This window comes from Maniola jurtina, chromosome 11 (genome assembly GCF_905333055.1).
Source record: "Maniola jurtina chromosome 11, ilManJurt1.1, whole genome shotgun sequence".
NCBI lineage: Eukaryota > Metazoa > Arthropoda > Insecta > Lepidoptera > Nymphalidae > Maniola > Maniola jurtina.
This window is the reverse complement of record NC_060039.1, coordinates 5,920,928-5,938,207: the sequence shown is the minus strand read 5'-3', so window position 1 is coordinate 5,938,207 and position 17,280 is coordinate 5,920,928. Positions and strand designations below refer to the sequence as shown.

The 17,280-nt window shown below is 35.8% G+C and overlaps 1 protein-coding gene across 1 annotated transcript in view; it reads right to left on the bottom strand.

Annotated features, from left to right (window-relative positions):
- The window catches only part of LOC123869964 (ATP-binding cassette sub-family G member 1-like), a 41,498-nt gene extending 25,685 nt beyond the window's left edge, over window positions 1-15,813 (bottom strand). The window contains exons 1-2 of the mRNA XM_045913092.1: window positions 15,623-15,813; window positions 11,232-11,754 (exon numbers count right to left, since the gene is read on the bottom strand). Coding sequence (XP_045769048.1) covers window positions 11,232-11,376 — 145 coding nt within the window. The 5' untranslated portion in view covers window positions 11,377-11,754; window positions 15,623-15,813. The remainder of the gene's footprint in view (window positions 1-11,231; window positions 11,755-15,622) is intronic.
- Window positions 15,814-17,280: the final 1,467 nt, after the last annotated feature.

The following is a 17,280-nucleotide window of genomic DNA, read 5'->3' as shown; positions in this document are numbered from 1 at the left end:
GGTTGGGGGTTAAAAACAGAGGTAAACGACCGAATAATGTTTTACATTGCTTGATAAAATTAACGAGAATGCTAAGTAGGCAGGCACTCGTATAAATACTGAGGTAGTAGAAAGTAGTAGAAATCTCAAGGCTTAATAGACATAAAGCGGAAAATGCATGGCAGGACATTACGGTGCACTGAAGTGGAGCGGAGCGTAGGTCTGTATGTTCTCGACCAATGAGATTTTTGAGAAATGACGCGATGTCACCTAACAATAACATGATTGGTCGAAAACACGTCTTTGTTAAGCTCTATAGTGGAAACGCACCCTTACACGCTAAAAAATATTGCAAGGGTACGTCTCCTACGCCCACTTGGATGTCTTCTTCACCTATGAAATTGCGGATTTTTCACGGGAAGGTCAATCCATTCTACTTAGGATTCCAAATTCTTATTCATAATATACGTACCTAAGTAAAGTCAAATATGACTTGTATGAAGCGCATTGATGAGTAACAATGCCATAGTAAGTAGGTTACCTATCCAATTTATCAACAACAAGAAATAAGATGGTCTTAATATAAAACTTGCCTTATTTCTTCCGACAGAGGCACGTAGTAACCTTGAAACTAAGTTACTACTCGAATTAATACACGCATAATCTCGTCAGTTGTTTATTGATCAAGTGTGAATAAACTCAAAATCAGAGTATTGACCATCCTTGAACCTCATACCTATGTTTATCTCTAAAGGCTTCGCCACATAGTTGGCGGGACAGGACAGCGACCAGTGACGCTATGTAATGTGGGTAATTATATTATGGTACTTACGTAGGTATAAAATGTTTACTTAAATAAATAAAAGAATTGAGGCTGCTTTCACAATATAAAAAGTATGCTTCTTAACCAAAAAGTTTTATGAAGTCCTTTACAAACATCAAGCTCGAAAAGAAAATGTTTAAAATTGAAAAATCTTAAATAAACGAACTTAAGCAAGGTACTCGTACCTACTTAACCGAGAAGATGCATGCTTTTGATGTTCGCTTTCTTTACATTAGAACTGGTTTTTATTAATATTCGTAATAATATTTCGGGGCTGAATACTGCCGCCCTTTAGCTAAAAAAACCGGCAAGTCAGACTCGCGCACTGAGGGTTCCGTACTAGGGTATTTTTTCTAACATTTTGCACCATAAATCAAAAACTATTATGCAGAAAAATAAATGAAAATCTGTTTTAGAATGTACAGGTAAAGCATTATCATATGATACCCCACTTAGTATAGTTATCTTACTTTGAAAATTTAAACACATTTAAATTTTTTTTAATGATGTAACCACAAATTCGCAGTTTTCAGATTTATTCCTGTACTTGTGCTATAAGACCTACCTACCTGCCAATTCATGATTCTAGGTCAACGGGAAGTACCCTATAGGTTTCTTGACAGACGGACGAACAGACAGACAGACAGACAACAAAGTGATCCTATAAGGGTTCCGTTTTTCCTTTTGAGGTACGAAACCCTAAAAACCTGTTAACTTTTTTTTGAGTTATTAAAAAACCAACAAGAATTTTTAAAATAATGCTACGTAAGAACTAATTAAAAACCAACTAAAAAATTTGGTCCTACTTGGTTCTTTTTAGTAACATTAGTTTTTGAAAACTCTCACGTGTTTTGTCGATAGCTCAAAAAATATTTTTTGGTCTGCAGAAAGACATTGTGTTTCAAAGTGAAGGTCAAAAACAGGCAAAACACACGAGACTGCTATTGTTTGCTAGCTCCTCATTTAAAAGTGATCTAATGTAACCGATACACCAAAAATGGCAACTCAGCGCACAATGAATCTAATTAGTATTGGCATCATATATTTTACTATTGTTCATGTTTTTAGTAGAATGCTTCCCGAGTGTGGTTTTTGCATAAAAAATCCACATTGTGTTGCGAATCACAATAGCAGAGCAGCTCCACGAAACGGGACCGATAAGATTTTATCGCTCCTAGCCTTTATTTGTTATGTAAATCGTGCTACGTAGTTTGAAGTTGTACGTTAAAATCCGGCCAAGTGCGAGTCAGACTCGCGCACCGAGGGTTCCGTACTCGGGTATTTTTCCGACATTTTGCACGATAAATCAAAAATTATTATGCTTAAAAGTAAATAAAAATCTGTTCTAGAATGTAGAAGTAAAGCCCTTTCATATTATGGTACCCTACTTGGCATAGTTATCTCACTTTGAAAATTAAAAAACATTTTAATTTTTTTAAATAATGTAACCACAAATTCTTGGTTTTCGGATTTATTCCTTTATTTATGCTATAATACCTAACCTAGCTGCCTTTCATGATTCTAGGTCAACGGGAAGTACCCTATACGTTTTCTTGACAGACACGACGGACGGACGGACGGACGGACGGTCGGACAGACAGACAACAAAGTGATCTTATAAAGGTTCCGTTTTTTCTTTTGAGGTACGGAACCGCAAAAATCTTAAATATCCGTTTGATTCTCCATAATATTATGTGATAGGTATTATCGTAAAAATGTAATAGGTATTATGTAAGTAGGTACCTGCCTATTTATGTAACCTAAGTTGGAAATAATATGGGTTGTGATCCAGAATTCGAATTATGAATTATGCTGAGTTTCATACCAGCTCTTCTCAAAGAAACCTCCTCTCAGAACCGGTGGTAGAGTCTTGAAAAGTAGATCTTGTTGATCGTTGAACACTTATTAAATTGTAACTAGATTTTTACATTATGTAAACAATCAAAGCTAAGTTAACAACTTTAAAGGAAATCCAAGTATAGACGTAACCAACGGCTTTCACAAGATGAAGTTGAATGACTACCGGATTCAAGTACATAAAATACACGTGGCAGTAGGTTTGTAGGGCAGAATGCGTACTACGAAGGTTCTAGAGCTAAGCGTTTCTAAATTGGCTTTTTGGCAGGGCAGTCATGGTTTTTCAGAGTTCCGTACCCAAAGGGTAAAAATGGAGCCCAATTAATGTCACTCTGCTGTCTATCTGTCTGTCTGTCTGTCAGCGTGTCACCGGCCTCTAGCTGGTAGACTAAATAAGTTACAAACCTGAAATTCGGTGCAGAACCCAAAACAAAATATTGAATCAGAAATTTAATTAAATTATTTTTCAAGGGCGCTCCCATACATGAAAAAGAAGTAAAAAAAATATTTTTTTTTCTTACCCTAGCATGTGGGGTATCATTGTTTAGAACTCATCGAGTAGAGTAGGTACGAATATATTTTTTATCTTAAAAAATAAGTAAATGGGGGGGCCGTCAAAATTGACAGTTTTAAACCGTTTTTGTGACGGGGCTATCCCAAAAACTAAACTAGTTAGGAATGTGACATTTCAGCATATTATGTACCTACCATATACTGTATTTAACAACAAATACTGAAAACAACGATTTATGAAACAGTTTGTAAGCTGTGACGAAAACAAACGAACATTTTTTGGGGTTTTCTTTCACGATTTATTTCGAGGTTCTAGCTCGGAAAAGAAATAAGTATTTCATACACCCAAAATATGACGAATATGAATTAATTAAAAAATATGAATTATTTTGTACGGAACCTTAAAAGAGCGAGGCGCAACTCGCACTTGACCGGTTTTAATTTTTTTTACGACTTAAGAGCGTTACGTGTGGGTATAGGTACCTATCTATAACACATTCACATTTAATGTCCCCATGTAGAATAAGTAGGTCAGTCCAACTGCAAACGGCAAATCAGTTGCGCTATATCGTTCAGATTTTGATTGTGCGTGTTGTTTACATGCATGTAATAGGTGGGTGCTAATAACCAATAATCAATAGCATGCAATACTACGCAATAAAGAAACGGATTCACTTGTATTAATTATTGCAAGCCTTGAAAATCTACGAAATGTTTGCAATACTGGAGTAGCTATAGCTGATTGCACACTACGGAAGAAGCGCACGCGCTGCCCACACCGCGAGCTACGCTCCGGCATGCAAATAACAAATATGAGGGGCGTGATTGATGACGTCATCTAAATCCTAATCCTAATCCTAATATAATATTATAAATGTGAGAGTGTGAATGTTTGGATGTTTATTACTCAATCATATGCCATTTTACATCGATGACCATTTGTTTTTGAGGTATTGGAAATTACGATTGAGATACATTGATCGGCGAATGGACCGGACGCGCGTAATGCGCGTCTGCATTTTATGCATGTGATGAGGATGTGATTCAGTTTGTCATAGCTTATCTTACTGATAACGGTCTTTGTTATTGTTATTCATTATATAGATCTACAAGGTGTTTGCAATCATTACTTGATTATTAATAACCTCCAAAGATAAGCTGCATGCATTTAAAGCGCGTAGCCTCACCTTAAAAATTGACTACGATTTGTTTTAGGTACATCCTCTGATAGAGCTATTGTTGTTATAACTCAACCGGAAAAGTCTTGAGCCTAGAATACACATAACGCGAAAGCAACTGACTGTAGTGTAGTATCATAAATGGGAAAGTGCGTCTGTTTGTTTTTCTGTTTGTTACTCTTAATTTTGACGTTTGGTATAGCGGAAACTTGCATGCCGGACACTGACTTAGGCTTCTATTTGTCCCCAATTTTTTTTTTTTTTTCATCAAAAAAAAAACTCAAATACACGTGAATTAAGTCACTGGCATCATTGATTTTATACAGAGATAGATGGCACCTTGTATCCAGGAAAATCAAGGTTCCCGAGTGATTTTTAAAAGCCTAAGGTTATGCGGATTAAGTCGTGGGTAATATAATCAAATGAACTGTATGAAGAATTAACTGCACTGCGTGAAATCAATGGTTCTTGCAAGCAATTGATTTCACGTAGCCCATCAGAGTCTTGCGAATGGTACCTACCATTAGTTTTGAGGAAAAATGGTAGTATTTTTTATGCGTGCAGTTTCTTAGTATTGCATTTATGTCTGTTTAAGTCCTAAAATATTAGGATATGGATGTGAGTGGAATATATTTGGCTTTCATTCGTTAAATTACTCAGGTTTCCGCTGTTTAAATAACAATACAAATTTCCTGTATAGGTACCTAACTACGAACAATATTGCATCATGGGAAAATAGTCACGACTACTGGTGAGTAATCGGGAGCGTGAAACAATTTATTATTATGGTTATATTATTCGTAAGTGAATAAATGCGCCAGTCATAGTGATTAGCATTTTAGTGAAATAATGATGAAACTGTATCAATCCTATCAGCAGGCATCTATAAGTTCGCGACAGATTGAGATGGCGAACGGGGTATGCGGGTTAGTGCGGGGGCTGTGCGGGTGTGCGGGGCGTCCCCATCCCAAGCCATGTCAACCTGTCGCGAACTATAGGTAGGTATATAGGTACATCCTTTCTTTCACGTTCAAAATCTTCATGCAAAATCTCAAGTTTATTGATATGTGAGTCAGTTTCACCTTTATTAATGTAATATTAACTGACTGAGCCCCTGTTTCACTTAAATTCCTGAAAATTTCTTCGGGTTGCTTCAAATCCTGAAACATAATATATCTCTTAATTTTTTTATTGAAAGCGCAAATATTATGTGTATTTAACCCCTTTAGGAGTAGAATTTCCAAAAAATCTTTCCTTTAGTGAGTGCCTACGTCATAAAAGGAATCTACTACCAAAATTTCAAGTTTTTAACCCAAGTGGTTTAGGATATGCGTTGATATATCAGTTAGTCACTTACTCAGGTGATGTCTTATAATATTAGTTACCTATGTATCCTAGGTATAGATGAAGAATGCAGTCTTGCAATAACCGTTATAATATAAACAGTTAGTTTTATGCAAATAAAACTGCTGACTGAAATACACGTGTCATTATGTTTATCTATTCAAAGCATAAGAGCACAAACTTTAGACATTTTGCACTTTAAATAGAACTCGATATTATATGCCTAAGCTAGCGTAAGTATAAACGCTGCTAATACAATGCTAAATCATACGAAATGGAAACCAATCTAATAATAATAAATTGGGTCAAGGGTAAGATACAGAAGGCAGTGATTCTTGAGACGGCACGCATTGTGAGGAGGTTCCTCACTCTGGAGCCCTGACCACTGGCGGCTTGGGTCCAACCCACCCCGCTGCTAGTGGGACCCATTTTACCGTATTTTTATCCAAAGTTTTTTTTTTTCTTCCGTTACTTTAGTTTTCTGTTGTTTCGTTATTTTATTTCTCTTTTGTTTCTGTTATTTATTGATTTTGGTGTTGCTGTTATTTTATTTTTTGTTCTTTCTGCGTTTCTGTTATTTTTGAACATTTTTAAAAAAAGGGTAGAATGTGCAAAATAAATAAATGAGATTAAATAAATTTATGTGAAATGCGCTTAAGTATCATCATCAGTAGTTTCAATCTTCTAGGAAGGAGAAAGTATTCCGAACCAGTGGTAGATGCTCTTGACGATTCAAAAGTACTTGTAAAAATCGAACTGAAAAAAAAATTGAATTTTGAATTTTTTTTAAATCTTTTTGATAATAGACTATTTTGATTTAAGTCTGTACTCACCGTTATCTAGACAACGCAATTTCCTTGACCTTAATTTCTTAAGTAGCAAGTAGCTGTAGACTGCTCACAATGCTTTTATTAGCACACGAATGCTAACCTATGTTGATATTTATCATGATGGCTGTGTAATGCCTACTTAAATGCTATAACCGTCAAATAGAATAAGGCCTCACCCGCACGAGAGCTTTTTTAACGTCCGTTAAAAAAGCGTTCAAACAGAAATGTTCTATTTGAACAAGTATCTGTTGAACACGTCAACGCTTTTTTAACGCGCACTTCGTATTGTCAGCGCAACGCCGGGTTTTAACGTAACGCTTTTTTAACGCTCGTGCGAATTAGGTCTAAGGCATCATTCGCACGAGAGGGGCTTACTCACACATTTCTCAAGTTTTCGTCATTACGAATTATGTATTCTTAAAATAAATACATAAAGGCAAATTTGTATAAAAAATTTATACCATGTAATGGCGTCAGTTCTGTACCTATAGCGATCATTATTAAGGTTCCGTAGTACCCAAAGGATGTCAACGGGACCCTAAAGCCTCCGCTTTGCATCCGTCTGTTTATCAGCGGAATGTACCTACTTTTCTCATGGATAGTATCAAATAGGTAGAGACTAGAGGGTTGAAATTTTCAGTTTGTATTTCTATTGCCGCTATAACAAAATTAATAAAAAACCAAGATGGTGAATTTCAAAATGGCCGGCATGCAAATTAAAATAAAATAAAGAGTACATACGGGTATATATTGTGCGATTTCACGGATGACGGAACCCTTCGTGTGCAAGTCTGACTAGCTCTTGACAGGCTTTTTTCTACTGCTACAGCAGAACGCAAGGGCAAGGCCACAAAGTAAGGTTAGTAGGTAGTAGGGCAATACCTATTTAGTAGTTATTGATCGCACTCTCACGTTGAAGTATTGAAAGCACGATCCCGAAGAATAGTGTGATATTACGAGAGTCATTGATTTAATTTAATAATTAAGAAAAGTTTGCCTAGCTGCTAGCACGTTTACCTTGCCTTACAAACGTAATTTTATATTTGATTATCAGCCAAATTTTGTAGACAAGTTCTAGAAACTAATATGATATTATTCTTATATTCTTATAATGAATAAGACTATATGTCAATTCAATATATTCTTATTATGAATAAGACGATATGTCTGTGTTGGTTCGACCGATTTCCGTAAAAATATTTAATAAAGATATTTGGTTTAAAAGTTACATCGGCTTAAAGATTTGTATGTAAACCCTTGCGTATATAAAGATACCCTCGGGTATCTTTGAAAGTAAATATTTTAACGGAAATCTGACAAACCACACATATTATAAGTTCCTAAACCGTATAGCTACAAAATGTCATTAAGTTTGATTGGACAGTATTCAAATGAGTGCCATTTGTTTGGAGGCATCTGTGCATTAGATAATTTCTAAGTTCATCGTAAGATGTCATTTGCATCGTTGCTTTAACAAGAGTTTCAAGATAAGAGTAAAAGCCGTCATTAAGATTTTATAACGATCGATGAGATTTTATAACGATCAATCCAAATATTATGTCGTGATCATGTTAGTAGGTAAAGTAATAAATATCATAATATTTGCTTTTCAATAAAATGCTTCCACATTTTCATGACCACAATAATAATTTTGATGATTAATTATAATTTGATGGAACATGCGCAAATAATACCTATAGTAATAATGAATAGTGTAGATAATAAGTATCTAAGTATACCTATTCGTATGTTTATATGCTTTATACATGGGAATTTAATCGTGATTGTCATTAAAGCAATTGGTACAATTGTTTTTAATTGGACGGAGTCAGCGATGTAATATCTTCTTGGTAAAGTAACAATGTCGCACAAACAAATAATAGATACTATAGGTACTTACGTATTACAAACTTTACTTTAAAACTGCATTAGGTATATTATATACACTTACACGAGATTCGAATTTAATCGTGACTGTCATATATTGTCATATAGCCATTGGAACAATGTTATATTGTTACTGTCAGGGCTAAAATCCGGAACGATGAAATTCGCAGAAGAACAAAAGCGACTGACATAGCTTATAGGATCAGCAAGCTGAAGTGGTAATGGACAGGTTATTATCTTTCGCAGAACCGACGGCCGATGGGGCAGACGTGTTCTGGAGTGGAGACCGCGTACCGGTAAGCGCAGTGTGGGACGACCTCCAGCCCGCTGGACCGATGACCTGAAGAAGGTGACGGAGAGCGGATGGCTGAGGACGGCGGAGAACCGTGTTATGTGGTGCGCTCTTGGAAAGGCCTATGTCCAGCAGTGGACGTATACAGGCTGATGGAATGGAATGGAGTTTGTAATTTGTAATTTATATCTTCTTGGTAAACGTTACCAACAAAATATAATAATTGTATTATTACCCCGTGTCATATTAAAACTTTATAATATGAATTATACACTGTGTTACATATTAAATGTACACGAGATTCGAATTTAGTTGAGATTATTATTATAGCAATTAGAACAACGCTTTTAATTGAATGGAATCGGTTACATTGTAAATTATATCTTCTTGGTAAAGTAACAATGTTAGAATCAAATATAATAATATAATAATGGAATTAATAACTCTTGCCTTTATAATATGCATTATATGAGCACGAGATTCGAATTTAATCGTAATTGCCATTATTTGGACAGCAACTGTTACTTTGTAATATGTGTGTGTGTATACCTATATACCTACTTTATTGCACCAAAAATACAAAAATGACAGGTTACAAAAAACCAAATATCTTTATAAATCCATGTCATAAGAAAGCTAGTGAGAACACCGCTGATGGGAGTTGATTCCACAGTTTGCATGTGCGTGGAAAAAAGGATTATGGCACAACGGGCGGTCGAAGTGCATCAGACATCCAGGTGGTGAGGGTGAAATTGGTTACGGTGGCGTGCGGTACGGTTGTAGAAAAAGGAGGGTGGAACGAGGTCAAACTGCTCTTCACAGCACTCTCCATTATAATGGAGATAGAACACGCAATGGGAGCTTACATCTTTGCGGTGCTGCAGGCTTTCCAACGAGCTAGTTAGTTCTGTATCGTTCACAAGTCGAACAGCTCGCGAGCCTTTGGATCCGATCACATGGAAGGAGTTGGTACTAGGATGCTCCGGCCTAAAGATGTGAGCAGTACTCCATATGTGGGCGGACTTGCACTTTATAAAGAAGGAGCCTGTGCTTGGGTACGAAGTATCGCATTGCTCTGTTAAGCACCCCAAGCTTTTTGGAGGCTAATTTGGCTTTACCTTCCAAGTGATCCCGAAATTGGATCTCGCTCGAAATGGACTCCAAGAATCCCAATGCTGTTGGAAGGTTGTTTTATTCTTTTAAAAGTCTGAAGTTATATTAAACTGCAAATGGTTTATCCTATCATACCTACTTGTTTCTAAAATTAATATTTCATTTTCATAAGAAAAGCTTTAGCGCTCGTAGTTTACCTAGTAGTTTAGTAACTTTAATAGTTCTTTTTCTATATAAGTATTTTTTTCTTAATCTCTTAAATAAATTCATTTTAATTAATATGAGTATAAAACGATTTGCGGATAGCTTTTGCCACTAAAAAAAAAACACCTCTCGTGTTGTATCAATGTAAACCTCATTTGACGTAACGTTTGTCGAGGTCCTTAAATGACATCCGACTTTAAAACGCGTCCGCAATCGCATTTTTTAACCCCCGACCCAAAAAGAGGGGTGTTATAAGTTTGACGTGTGTATCTGTGTATCTGTGTATCTGTCTGTGGCATCGTAGCGCCTAAACGAATGAACCGATTTTAATTTAGTTTTTTTTGTTTGAAAGGTGGCTTGATCGAGAGTGTTCTTAGCTATAATCCAAAAAAATTGGTTCAGCCGTTCAAGAGTTATCAGCTCTTTTCTAGTTTTCTTGTAGAAAAGAAGGTTACATAACCGTTAGGTTCATAATATTATGTCAATTGACAAAATATGTCAAGCTGTCAAGATGGACGTTGCCTACATAGATATACATAAATATTTATTTGAAAATGATTTGTCGGGGGTGTTGAAAATTTTTAATTTACACTTGTCACACATTATTTCTTATAGATAGTGTAAATGAACTTTCAAAACATTTTACATCCCATCTATTCGAAAAGGACGACTTGGTTCGCCTTTAAGAGCTATGAATTGACGTCATTTTTTGCATAGACACAGTCGAGGAAAAAGTAATATAGACTACTTTTCCTTTCACAAAAAAAAATACTTAGTTCCCGCAGGATAGCATGCTATAAAACAAGATAAAATAACTTAGGCATTGCACCAAAAAATATTGTAACAAACCTCAATTGTTATTAAAACCTTGAGTCACGCGGGCGAAGCCGCGGGTAATAGCTAGTGAGTAATAAGTGCGCCGCAAGCGCAGCGCAGAGCATGCCCGCGAAATTTTCTAATCGCGTGACACATTACGCGAATTTGTACCAGAGAATTCGCGAGCACGCGCGGAACTGCGCGCGGATGCGCGAGTATCCGCACGGATGCGCAATTGATTTTAGATATTATTTCAATTAGGACAATGTCGATAATACTTTGACTGTGAAAAATGCTCTGCGCTGCGCTCCGCCATATGTGCGCCGCCCTTAGACGAACAGATAGGGAGATTTGATAGAGACCATAGAGATTTTAATGATTGAAACAAAACTTACCAAAACGAAACTTGGAGATGTCGAACGTATTAATGGAACAGGTTACATCTTTAAACTCCAAGTGCATAGTATCACGTGGTAGCAAAGGTATCACATTGTTGTTGCTAAGTTCCGTACACAGATCACCCTTTACTCCTGGCGTCATCGTTATCACTTTTTATCACTCACTTTTTAAATTCTGCTAAAAATGCGGGCGACTTTATTACATATATTATGTAGAATATACACTAAAATATTTGAAGATATGTTTCAACTGTAAAGTATTAGTTTGTACTGATCGGAACGTTTTTAATTTTAAGTTTTTGATTTAAAATCACACTTTCTCGTTATCAACGACGTACTATGTCGGCGGTGATCCGGTATGTTTATGAGTTTCTTATCTATCCATTCTTCCCCACATAGGGTTATTGTCTACTAATGATTAATGAGTGGTACTTGTTTATGTTGACTTTGTACAGACTCTTCTAGGCCAAGCCGTTGTCACGATCGGGTTCAAGTTGGAACTTCACTTGTTTTAATGAATCTGTAAACAAAGAAAAATTTGTTAGAATTTGTAAACAATGAACGTTACCAATATCAACAGTTTTAATTAGTTGTAACTAGAGCGTTCTAATGAGCTCTTTATGCTTACGCGTGGCGTGTTAATGCATTTTAATTAGTGGTTTGTTTGGGTTTGGTGTTTAATTATAACGTAATTATAACGAAGATTATACTGATAAACTTTCATGAGCGAATCCTAGTAATGTCGTGAACAGATTTTCCACGATGTCACCTTATGGGTAGGTAAGTAGGTACTATTCGTTAAATAATAGAGATCCGTAATGCATCATGTGAGGAATGACAATACACAATACATACTTAAACAAGTGTAAATTAAAAATTTATAACACCTCCGACAAGTGAAGATTACAGTAACTAGAAAAGAGCTGATAACTTTCAAACGGCTGAACCGATTTTCTAGAATTATAGCTAAGAACACTCGCGATCAAGCCACCTGTCAAACAAAAAAAAAAAAACTAAATTAAAATCGGTTCATTAGTTTAGGAGCTACGATGCCACAGACAGATACACAGATACACAGACACACAGATACACACGTCAAACTTATAACACCCCTCTTTTTGGGTCGGGGATTAAAAAGAAGCTAATTAGGCAGTTCCAATGGCATTTTTGAAAACTATCCACGCAGACGAACCACTTAACAAACAATATATTTTACTAAGATTACAAGTTGTAATATCAAATAATTCATATTATTTCACAAAAATGTTTAGTAAAGACTACAGATAACACAATCGTACAAGATAAATTCTGGAAAAATCTTTGCTCTTTGCTCCAGTTTAAATAATCATTATGTCTATATGTATATACCTACTTATTTGCAATAATGTCGTTTTTTCGCGCTTTTGTTAAGTTTTTCTATGTACGAGTACGAGTCCTATAAATGTTTTGCTTCATTGTACATTTTTTGGCAGAACAAGTTTTTAAAGAAATAAGTGTGTATTATAGTCTTGGTTCTTTAAATTTATTAGTGTAATCACACTAATATTATAAAGGCGAAAGTTTGTATGTATGTGTGTGTGTGTATGTTTGTTACTCCTTCACGCAAAAACTACTAGACGGATTTGGCTGAAATTTGGAATGTAGATAGATAATATCCTGGATTACCACAAAAGCTACTTTTTATCCCGGAAAATAAAAGAGTTCCCACGGGATTTCGAAAAACCTAAATCCACGCGGACGAAGGCTAGTAATATAATAATTGTATTAAGGCTAGGGACTAATCTAGCAGCAACTCGACGCACAGATAGACTTCTGATCGATTTTTCCCTGGCCTCAACACAAGAGACAATGTCATGGACGCGTGGAAAAATGCTCGCGGAGCGCGAATGGCGATCTTGTCAGATAATGGGCGCTCTCGTTTTTCAATTCAACATAATATTGGGCGCACCATTTTCTTTTTAACCGATTTTTTATACATCAGTTTTTACATAGACCATTTATATATAATTAAAAATATAATATATGCACTATTTATTTTTAATTTGAATTTATTTATTAGAATCATTTTTACACAAAAAATATTATTATACTAAACAATATTAATTAAAATATCGGCGAAAATAATCGAAAACAAAATAGTTGAGAGAACCGCAGTAGTGTAAAACTGAGTTGCAGTTCTATGTATAAACATAAATAATATTTTATTTAAACAGGTATTAAATACACATAAGTATAATGAATACCTATTTTACTTTTTGTTCTCTAAAATAGTGTAAAACAAAGTCGCACTCCATACTTGACAAGTTTAGACGCTAATTACTTTTAGGTAAGTGATGTCATGAGACAGAATAAGATAAGTAGGTACCTACTTATCTATTTTGTGACGTTGATCTAATTTTTTTATAGGCATAAATGTTCCAATCAGTGATTTTTTCCGAGCTTTATTCTTCATAATCTCGACTTCCTTATTGTTTTGACTTATGAACATGACTGAAATTAATACCTAAGCTTTTTTACTGACGATAGGCTTTGCGCTTAGCAATGACTCATCTAGGGTCAGGAACTTTGCGACAATCTTAGATGGTTTAACTAGTTGATTTTATGGATTTCTTGCTACAATTTTGTATCTAAGCAGATAGTGAGTAGGTATCTACCAGTCAATTGAAAGTTTTTTTATTGCGATACAAGTTAGTCCATGACTGTGATTTCAGTTTGTGGTAATTGGTGATGCCGTCTAAGATGGAAGCAGGCTAACTTGGAAGGCGTATGGCACTTTTATTAAACCAATGGATTTTCCTGATAGGTTTCTACTTTCTACGCGCCATTGCGTCGTAACTACCGGAATGCTAAATCGCTTGGCGGGTCGATTTTGCCGATAGGGTGGTAGCATCCATGGCCGAAGCCTCCCACCAGACCAGACCAGAGACAATTTAGAAACTATAAATTCCCAACTCGCTTCTGCCGGAAATCGAACCTACGACCTTATGAAACCACGGAGCTCACCACTGCACCAGGGTGGTCGTCAAACTAATTGAGATGATGACACTAGTCAAACTTTGTTGTTGGGCCTGATGATGAGAAGTATTTAATGACTAATGACGCTATCCTATCCACTCAGCTGGAAGACTTTGACAACGGTAGGCTTTGTACCTCGACTTACGGCCGAAGTTAAAAACCAATCTATCTGGAATGTGTCTAAAATTGAATGGTCTACTTTGACAAGTAACAATGTTGCTAAGAAACTTATTGACAGATTACAGATAGATAAGTAATTAATTTCGGCCGTTACCAGTCAAAAGGCAGAGGGTATGTTACACTGACACCTGGAAAGTATATTGTAATGTGCTGTACGACCGCGGCTTTACTATCCTAACCATATTATACCTAAATGCACAAGTGTGTTTGTTTGCTTATTGGTTTGTCCTTCAATCACACCGCAACGGAGCAACGGATCAGCGTGATTTATTGCATGGATATACCTAGGTTAAAGACCTGTAGAGTGACATTATTTTTTATCCCGGAAAATTAAAGATTAGGTAAATCCACGCAGGCAAATTCGTGATTATTTATTGCATATCAGGATACGATTAGAACCAGTAAAACGAGCAGGAAGCGAAAGACGAGTTGCAATCAGAGCCGCAAAAGTCACAAGGCGTCTCTATCGATCGCATCCAAGTATTGCTGCACCATCATCTGTTTATTTACAAAATTTTAATCTTCATAATTTTTGCGAAATTTAACTTTAAACGAATAAGTATTAAGTAATTTCTTATTTTTAAAATAAAGTCAACTCATTTACTTAACTTTAAGGAATTTTTAAATATTTATCAAGATATTGTGCTATCCAGCAAAACTATCAGCAGCCGCAAGAAGAGCCGCAATCAGAAGGCGGCCGCGGCGCCCAAAAGCCGCAAGGAATATCTTTCAATCGCTAATTATTATTATCTTATTAATTTATCTAAGTCAAAGCTGCTACCGTAACCATTAGGTACTAAGCATTATATTTTACCTTTAAATGTTTATTAATAAATAAGTCATTACTTACTTGAAATTAACACCTATTCATGTATTTAACTTAAACGAGTTATTAAATACGTATTATATGTATAATGTAAAGTAGACTAATAATAATTTTTTACAGAAAATTATTCGCTTAATTTTTTATTGATTCAATAATTGGCAAGGACATATATGTTTAATTATCGCGGAAAATAATTACCGGAACAAAAATTAAAAATGAGATTAAAGGATAGGATTTTGAGGTTCCTCTTATAGGGCTGGCAAAATAATTATTGTAGCCTCTAGCTGATTAACTTAGTATTATATTCAGCTCAAATTCAAAATAAATCAAGGGCTTCCTTATAATAATATTAATTATTATTACGAACTTATTTGACCGCATCATGATGTTTCATCCGGGTTGATAACTTTCACAAACGAATACGAATTACACGCGCGAAAGTGGGCTGCATGCAGTTGGTACTGCACGCTATGACCAGGCGTCTATAGCACGTGCTTCACAAAACACTACTGCCGGCATTCGCCTTCTAGTCGCCTGTATTGATCCAACGAGTCCAACAACCGTACTGTATCACTGCGTAATGTAGTAGCAAGTAGTTGCAACAGACGAACCGACCATCGAACATCCGATTTTGTTTGGTAATTTTTGTTAGGTTATCAGGGTTAGCGGCCGAAAACTGAAACCTCAATTATTATTTGCTAGGGTCACCTCAAATGTTAGTGACTGTCTTTTGATGCTTGACTTATTGAGATAAGATTTCCAGCACCAAGTAAACAATCCATTTAGAATACAATTATATAACCATTTGCATTGTTTCGATAAAAAAGGTCCTGACGTAATCATGCATTTTTACCATTGTTATGTAATGACCAAAACAATGCCTCTAATCATTCGTTTTTACGTTGGAATTGTTTCCTTATCTTAATTCTTGTCTCTTTGAATTATTCCTTAAAAAAAGCATTAGATCTCCTAAAGCTCTTTTTAAGGTCAAATCATGATTTGAATTTCAAACATCAACATGTTGTCGGTCGCTACCAATCAAATTAGATCGTTTGTTAAACGCTAAGTTGTGCGTCACTGTCTATTTTCAGATGATTCACGATTGTGCTTTATATTCAGCCAATTTTCAGCGCGTGATTCTGAAGAATCTCGTATATATTCAGTGAGATTCAAACCCTTATAGGATCACTTTGTCGTCTGTCTGTCTATCTATTTGTCTGTCGTCTATGTTAAGGCTTAAGATCCATCAAGGGAATCAAAACCTATAGGGACTTCTACCTAGAATCATGAAAATTAGCAGGTAGCAATTTCATAAAGCACAAGAACAAAGGAAAGGAAAAAATTCGAAAATCCGAAATTTGTGGTAACTTCACAAAAAAAAGTGTTATTTCTTGTATGCGATGGTACGGAACCCTTCGTTGCGAGTCTGACTTGCACTTGATTGGTTTCTTCTTCGAACATGCGTACGCACGCCTTTAGTGTCATTTTTTGGTGCAGAGTGCAATTTCCGTTGCGCATTTGTTTCACGATTTTAATCGATTTGGTTGTGAGCCAACACCTGTTTATTTAGAGCGATTCAGGAGGTAAATACTCCAATAACTCCAAGAACTCATGGGAAAACCAGAATCCATTTGGGATATTGTTCTGTGCCAAGGCATAAATTAGTTGGGTGATTTCGTGTCTTAGGTTAATAGGAAATACGCGGCGGAAAAATCTATATTTGCTATTCTTTCCTTGTTACAATGTTAAAAGGAGAGACGATTGTCCGCTTGACCGTTTTATCTGTTTGTGCCTTCACAAGGATCTTCTTCTTCTTCTTCCAGCCCTTATCCCATGCTACGTGGGGTCGGCACAACATGTCTTCCTCTTCCACTCTCTTCTGTCATCCATCAACTTATCATCTACCCCTTTTATACGCATATCCTCTTTCACGCAATCCATCCACATTAATTAAGTTTTATCCGTGAATTAAGTACATATATCACAAGGATATATGTACTTAATTCGCTATAATCAGCCAAATTA